This window comes from Beta vulgaris, chromosome 2 (genome assembly GCF_026745355.1).
Source record: "Beta vulgaris subsp. vulgaris cultivar EL10 chromosome 2, EL10.2, whole genome shotgun sequence".
Taxonomy (NCBI): Eukaryota; Viridiplantae; Streptophyta; class Magnoliopsida; order Caryophyllales; family Amaranthaceae; genus Beta; species Beta vulgaris.
The window spans coordinates 54076990-54085464 of NC_079203.1; the positions used below are offsets into that span (position 1 = coordinate 54076990).

Consider the following 8475-nt stretch of genomic DNA (forward strand, 5'->3'; position numbering starts at 1 on the left):
CATTGAGCTCTTTTTATTATATATACTTTTTCCGTTTTAAAATAAATAAAATATAGGAAAAAGATGCGGAGATAAAGAGTGGAGGTAGAGAAAGGAAAAATAAAAATAAATAGAGAGACTCGTGTGAGAAAGAGTGAGATTGAGAGAAGTAAATGCTAAATATAGTAATGTTGATTATTATGAAATGACCTAAAATAGTAAATATCTATTTTATAACAAAGGAAGTATATATATTTGGGTGCAAATTGAACCGAAATGAATGTTAAGTATTGGAGCATAATATGCTTATTTGGAGCACAATGTGCATGACACACCCAACTAACTCAGGGCAATTTTTTTACTCATTTGCTTATTTGGGGCTTTCACCATTATGCGATTTTTGCGTGTATTGGGTGTACCATACTTACAACACATCCGATTGTATTGTTAGAAACTGACAATCGCAATGGCAAATGAACACTAATTTCAAGGTTGTGCCGTGGTAGGAGACCACTGACTTGAAAGCAATTACGGCCTAACAACGGTGGTAATCAATCTGGCCGGAAAGCTCCCCAAGGTTAACACAACAGACTAAAACTGCCACCACTAGCAGTATAGACTTGGAGAGTAGCACGAACCCAGGAAAGAAAAAGAAGAGAAGGAGGAGAAGATAATGTTTTGTGTGTCTTGAACTGATTAGGAATCACTGATTTTATAGGAGAAAATCAGGCCAAAAAACGAAAGACAGTAAATAGAGAAGATATTATGGGATACCATTAATCCTATAACGATCAAAACGTTACAAATCTTTCATCAATCACACACGCTCTCATGATCGTTGAGCTTGTAAACTTCGAATTATAATGAAGAATTTGTCTTCATGGTGACGATTGACCAATGACTAATATAAGTTCATCGAGAACCCTAAAAAGTCTCATAGCTAGATTGATTACAAAGTAACTTGTAAATAGTAACCTTCAAAATGATCTTTGTCCACTACTTTATCTCCTGTAACTTGATAGCCAATATAGTAATATGGCCTCCCAAGACTAACACAATGGCTTAGCAGCATAAAAAGAATATTCTGCAACTATTCTAATATTCTCAACTGGTTTTATGCAAGGGGCCAATGCCCATTCAACAAATGGACCTTACGAAACCTCCAATAAATAGACTTATATCCCTCATCTACTAATATTACACCACATATATATATATATATATATTCACTCAGTCGACTTTTACAGTATGCACATACTTTATTTTAACTATACACTTCCTCCATTTCATAATACTCGCTGCACTTTTTATTGAGAGAAGTTTCACATTACTTGCTACACTTCTTTTTTGGGCAATAAACTCTCTCTATCTATCTCCTCTCACATGGGTCCCTTTTCTTTTTACTCTCTACCTTTTTCTTCTTCAAAAATTACACAGAAGTTCGTAAATTGAGAAGTGTAGCAAGTAATATGAAACGAAAGAAGTATATATAATTTATTAAATATTAAAGTTGTATATATCTATATTATTGATTTTTCAGCAAAATATGTTGTACATATGGAAATCATACAGTTTTTTTCCCCAAGGATCCTCTTACATATCATTATTATCCATAGATAGTTAATATTAAACCCCGTTTTTATAGACTAGAAGGAACTGAATTGAGACGAATCGAACTGGATTGAACTGAATATAAATTCAGAAAAATAGGCCTTATTATTAATAAAAAATTGGCAAAAGTTAAGATCCTCATGGAGACATGGACTAATTATTTTTGATAGACATCTTCAATTTGCATCAAATGAAAGGACTCGAATTTAATCACCTTTTTCTTGGTCTGACACCTTCACATTGAGATGCGAGAAAATACATAACTTAGGAACAAAACCTCATACTCTAGGTGGCATTGGTTGCCACTTCACATGGTAGGGCTTCCACACCAATCACACATGGGCTCTCTCTCTCTCTTTGTGTAATTTGGTGGTTTATTGGAGCATATTCTTTTCTTCTTATGAATTAAAGAATTTTAACAAACAATAAAATCAGAATTTCTTTTTTACTCTTTTATTATTTGTGAAACGTAGGTTTTACTGCGATCATGATTGGAGCTCCCACCTCCCAACCTCATGATCTGGAGTTCGATTCTCATCAACCTCATGGTCGGGAGTTCGATTCTCATCAACCTTATATTACTATTTGGGGTGTTTGTGTGGATTTATGCTTCTGGATACAAATCCCCAGTTTTTAGTCTCTGGAAGTTTTCTTGTGAATCGTGATCTCTTTCTTACCCCCGAGCTCATGAGAACTGAGCCTGTTTGAACCAGTTAATTACCAAATCAAAAAAATAAAATAAATGATAATGCTATCTCTGAAAGGAGAGAAATAGAGATAATTGAATTGATGGATAATTAGAGATATCATATCAATAGTGAAAGTTATACATCGACAAATGTGCAAAATCAAAACAGAAACTAAAAACTGATTCTGATATTAAACAATGCTCTAAGGGACTTGACATTAATGTTTATTGAAAAATTACAGCCAAAAATCAATGAGGTGAACCACAGAAGAGAGCAAATGAACCAATACAATTATTTTTCTATGTACACACAAGAAAGGGGAGCAGGGATAGAAAAATAACACACTTCACAAAGAGATGATCAATGGGAAACCTTGCCAATACTCACTCTTACAAAATGCAAGTATGCAACAGAGAACATATGAGATTTAATTTAAATTACAACTTCCAGAGAATAATCTATTTTGATGATGAACTATCTGACTCACATTACTATTTCTGGCTTCAAAATGCTGGTTTTGATCTCCTTGTGAGGCAGAACAACTCCGCCGTTACTGTAAATCTCATCACAGACATGAACATCTTCTCCAAGAACAGTCATATTCTCCACTCGTGCCCACTGCCCCACAGTCGAGTGCCATCCAATGATGCTGCTGGAGATGCAAGCATGTTTCTTGACCCGAACCCCACGCATAATTGTGCAGCGAGAAAGTCTAACACCAGCCTCGATCACACAGCCCGGTCCAATCGCTACATCAGGCCCAATAAGACACCCTTCTCCAATTGTTGCGCTCTCGTCGACCAACACATTTCCAATGATATGAGAGCCACTGGCAAGTTGTGAGGGTGAATTCTTCCTCAACGAGTCAAGGTAGAGTCTCAAGCCAGTTATGTAATCTCTTGGTTGTCCGATGTCCATCCAGAAACCTGGTAGAACCATTGCATATAGCTGCTTCTCAGATGCAATTTTTGGGAAGACCTCTTTTTCAATGGATGTGGGTCTTAATTCAATCTTATCAAGAACAGATGGGTTCAATAGATAAATCCCAGCATTGATCTTGTTACCAACAAATATTTTAGGTTTTTCCACAAATTTCTCCACCTTCCCAGTTGATTCCTCCGTAACTACAACTCCATATTTTGATGGTTCATCAACCTGTTTAAGTGACAAGCACAACAAAGATTTGAGAAGATCATACAATAAGATTATCACTAAAAATGAAGTGAAAGGACAGTCTAAATCAAGTACCTTCGTCACCATGATCGAAGCCTCTCCTCCATGACTTTTGTGAAACTCGATCATTTGTTTCAGCGGATACTCACTAATAACATCACTGTTGAGAACAAAAAATGGTTCACCAGATTCATCAATCAATTTGTCCCTCGCCAAAGCTAACGGACCAGCAGTACCCAGAGGTTCAGTCTCTTGGGAACAAGTAATTGTGATTCCAAGCTTGGCCTCAAAGTCCTTCAAGAAATTCAGCATCACCTGCAACGACATAGAGTTAATATTATCTTCAAGAGTGTTTGGTTGGGAAGAAAACATTTATCTGAAATTTTTTTAAATTTTATTTTTGTTTTGTTTGTAAGGTGGAAAATAGTGTTCCCGCAGAAAACATCTTCCTTTCGGAAAGAAGAAATGATGCCACAATTTCCATCTTGATCCTTACCTTCTCTCTTTTCTCCTATCCACCTTCTTCCCTCCAAATTCATTTTTTCTTTTTCTTTCCATCATTTCTTGTAAAAAAACAAAGAAAGAAAAACTTATCTATAATTTCCCTTGGAAAATGTTTTTCAGGCAAAAACCATTCTCCATCCAACCAAACAGAGACTACAATTTTGAAGCATATGTAACTAGATTAAAGGCACAGGAAATTCACCTCTGGTTGGTAATTGATAGCTAAAACCACTTCAGTAACTCCAACAGCCTTCAGAGCTTCAATCTAAACAGAGATCAATAACACGTATCAACAATGTGGTCATATATGAAAAAGTATATACTTCCACAAGATCCGAAATCAAAATTTTCTTTGATTTAAAATGGTAGGCAGGATCAATATATGAGAAAGACAAGCTTTGGTTACTATAAAACAGCTACTTGTACAGACTTCAATTGACACCATATCAACATTGATAAAGTCAAGCTTCTAAACTTAAACAAAACACAAGATAACAAATCGACATATTCTTCAATGTGTCACAAAAAGAATGTACATCAAATTCCACCTTCCAAGCTTTCATTGACAGGAAAAGGCAGGCAAGTATATGAACACAAGTTTATAAGAAACCATGCTCAAAATTACAAACCTGATGCAAGATCATGGGCTTGTTAGCGAAATCGACGAGAGGCTTAGGAACACTGAGTGTCAATGGCCTCAACCTGGTCCCGAAACCTCCAACAAGAATCAAGGCCTTCATCTTCAATCTTTAACTTGCTTTCCCACTTATTGATACAACAATGAAACCTAACCCAAAATTAACCAAAAGAACATCAATATCCATATATTAACTTGTGAAGCAATTCAGTGGCATCCAAGGGGAATTCAGTAGATTCAACTCAACACCCCAAATCTGAATATTCACACTTCCATATTTGACTAACTTTGACCCATTCACCCCCAAAAAAAAATTAAAAATCTAATTTAAACCTTCAAAAATCCAAAATCCAGCATCAAATCAGACCTAAATTATAAGCATTAAATCCCTAATCAGTAATCACACACCCATTACGATCCAAAAGTTTCTCTAATCCATTATTAACCAATCACACTGAAAGATTAAATCTTTATAAAAACCCATAAGATCAAACACAGAAAAAAAAGAGGGTAATTTCATCAAATTTACCTCCACAAAACCCCACAAACTAAATCATAAAAATCCCATTTAATTTCAAAGATCTAAACACACAAAAGATCACATTTTTAAGAAGAAACCAAGAGATCCAGCATTGTTAAGAACATAAAATGAACAACAAGAACATAAATAGCTGAATTAAAACTAAGGGTAATAAAGAAAAGATATGAGATTAAAAAACCTGAAAAGAACAATTAGATGAATTGTGAAATTTCCCTCGCTTTTCACAAACCCTTCCCCTACTTCAGGGGTTCTTTTTCGAGGAAGAAGAAGGTGTCGGTCGATAAATTGTTGAATGGTGATGAATGATGTGGGGGATAATGAATATTGTAATTTGAAGGACTGTATTTATATATAATGATTTATGAGAAATCTAATTCACCTTTAACTCACTTACAAGTTTTTTATTTGGTATAGAACTATAATTCTATTTGGAATAGTACCTAACAAAAACAAAAACAATTCTATTTGGAATTGTAAAATAATCTTTCATACTATCAGCGTACTAATTGGGGCATTTTTTTGTTTTAATATATTTTTTCTATAAAATAAAATAGTCTCCTTTGTTTTTTGAAAAAGAAATGTGATTTTAGATGTCGATAGGTAATTTCAGGTTTAATAAGTTTAAATAAGTTCGGATAAGTTATACTAACATCTTATGAAATAAATTTAATAAGTTTAATTCGGACAAGTTTAGATAATTCACTCTTGATTAAGAGTCGAATGTTTTGCTTAAACAAATCTAATCAAATCTAATTTATTGAAGTTTATTTAACAATGTTATAATGTATTTGAAATTAACTAAATTTATCTTTATCGAAACTTATTTTGAAAGTGAAGAAAAATGTGCCCTGCATTATTTCAGTTTAATCCATATTATGCGTCTAGCCTTTTTCTATCTTTTCACCTCCAATTGTTAAATATATTTTCCTAATTTATGTTATCCATCATCTATTTGCTTTGTAAGTTAAAAATAAATTATAATAAAAAATTACAAATGACATAATATAAAAGAATACACTAAACTTTTTAAAACTTGGGAAAAAGTTGTTTTCATAAAAAAAATATTATTGGACAATATTTTTGGCAAAAAAGGAACTAGTTAGAAAAGAAAATAAGAGCTTTTATCAACCAATAATTACAATGATTATAATTTTAATTAAATAAATAATTTACATTACTTTAATGTAAAATATATACTAGTATAATATTATGTTGCGTTCCTAATTGCTTTTTTGGGATCCCACTAGGAATCCTTTAGTAAAAAGTTTGAGGGTAGGGGTATAAGAGAATTCCTACTACCAAGCACAAGTAGGTAGTGAAATTTAAACTTCTAACGTCAAAGTTACAAGATGAGTTTTTTACTACTTCTACCGAGCAAGCTTGGTTTGATTCCCTAATAGTAGAGTGACACTAACACCTCTGATCTCTTTTTTTTTTTTTTTTTTTTGATAATTTAACTCATTTCATTAATACTCATAAAAGAGTTCAAGGCATACATTGAAATACCAAACTACACCACCTTGAGCGATAAAACGAACACCATAAGCACCAAAACAACTACTCCAAAACAACAAGAAACCACTAGACCAAGCTAGAGTATCAACAACTTCCAAATTGAGAAACCTAAAACAACACCTAAACTTACCGACTGAAAAAACCAAACTAAGGCAACAAGATCAAAACAAAGTAACAAAGAAACTCATGAACTCCTTATATATTGAAGTAGCGAAACCCATTTACCCATTGGGATACTCCTCACTACACCATTTCCTTGCAACTTGAACTCCCTTTTTCTTCACCTTAATCTGGCGAAGAACTTGAGATTGATGATTCTTCTCCATATTGCGATGGAACCCAAGGTGATTAAGCAATTGACATTAATTTTTCTTAAATGGCCTTTGTAAAGAAGGAATTGGCACAACATTGCTCATATTAGAATCAGGCGACAATAATGAATCAACACTAAGATCGCCAATTGAAACTGCATTTCTACCATTTCCATTACCACAAGTAGAGACTCATCTCCATCAACATAGACTAAACTTCCTTTGATACACACCTCATTTGCAAAAGAAAGGGCACTTTCATTGCCACATAAACTAGCATTTTTGATAATCTCTCTAGATTTGTGGACATTTTTTCCTTGTTGACACTGTTGTTTTTGAAAGGTTCATTGTTCAACAAACACATTGCATCACAAGTGATATTTGATTCCTTAACATGATGAATCATGCGCTCTAGCTTAGGATGACTAGAGTCAAACTGCAGATTTTCCCAGTTTAGCAGAGCATCGACTTCTAACTTGAGCTCACTATCGTGAGAGAGGGGCGAACTTTCTTGTTGAAGAAACGCACAAGAATCTGAACCGATATCCCTGCATTCACTAACAATAGCAGCAACCAGACTCGAACCCTCTTGAGAAACATGAAGAAAAGCATGGACAAAATTCCTTCAAGGATTAACACTACCTAATGCAGGGACAAGAACTGAATACCATATACCCTTAATCTTCACACTTAACTTCAAAATCCACCCCCAACGATTACAACCAGATTGAATTTTCCACCAAAGGCAACCAAATCGTCTAGAATGTTCAAATTCAATCAACTTTGAGCAACCATTAAGGACATTGGAATCCCATTCAATCAACTTAATCGGAAAATTTATCCACCGTTTTCGATTATTATAGAACTCAGCAATTTTTAAGAAACCATTACTCAACTCCAACTGAAAAGATTTACCTTTGATTTGGATTCTCATCTTCGAACTTCACTTGACCACCTTTGTTAGACGCCCACCCAAAAAAAACAAAACCTGCAATCTGTTAACCGCAGAACCACAACACAGCAAAACAACCTGAAGAAGGGAAACAAACTGAGACCAAACCTAGAGAAAATTAATTGGGAAAAACTGATTTAAAGAGGATTTCTGAAAATTAAAAGAAAGAGAAAATAGAAAAGGGAGTGAAAGAGGTGAAAGAGAAGCATTGGGGAGGGTGGTGGCCACTGCGGCGACGCACACCGGAGAGATACACGCGGTCGGCGCCGCCGCAGGGGAGCTGGGAAAGCGAAATAGAGGAGATGAAGCGTTAAGGTTCCATGAACTGAAACAGAGGAGATGAAGCGTTTATCTTCCTGGCAAGTTTATTTTACTAGTCTAGTCGACCTAAATTTAAGGGTTCAATTGCATCTTTTAGATAACATTTGGTGAGATTTTATATTATTCAAGTAACTTTTGATCGAATTGATCTTGGGTTAGGTTAGTTTTCTAACCCAGCTCTAAGCTCATTTCAAACTAGGGTCTTGTTTGGTTGTATATAGGAAGTCATACTTCTTAGGAAG

The 8475-nt window shown here is 34.5% G+C and overlaps 1 protein-coding gene across 1 annotated transcript; it reads right to left on the reverse strand.

Moving 5' to 3' along the window:
- Nucleotides 1-2446: 2446 nt before the first annotated feature.
- Nucleotides 2447-5467, reverse strand: LOC104904721 (mannose-1-phosphate guanylyltransferase 1). Its single transcript, XM_010693086.3, has 5 exons — nt 5313-5467; nt 4586-4743; nt 4159-4221; nt 3528-3767; nt 2447-3434 (listed from the first exon to the last, which is right to left on the reverse strand). The coding sequence occupies exons 2-5, from the start codon at nt 4694-4696 to the stop codon at nt 2763-2765; spliced, it is 1086 nt and encodes a 361-aa protein (XP_010691388.1). The 5' UTR covers nt 4697-4743; nt 5313-5467; the 3' UTR covers nt 2447-2762.
- Nucleotides 5468-8475: the final 3008 nt, after the last annotated feature.

Excerpts from the sequence above, each read along its gene's own strand:
- LOC104904721 (XM_010693086.3), bottom strand. The coding sequence starts at position 4,696 with ATGAAGGCCTTGATTCTTGTTGGAGGTTTCGGGACCAGGTTGAGGCCA. Across the intron at positions 4,222-4,585 it reads AGCCCATGATCTTGCATCAG|ATTGAAGCTCTGAAGGCTGT; the intron begins GTTTGTAATTTT and ends ATCTCTGTTTAG. Across the intron at positions 3,768-4,158 it reads CTATCAATTACCAACCAGAG|GTGATGCTGAATTTCTTGAA; the intron begins GTGAATTTCCTG and ends ATGTCGTTGCAG.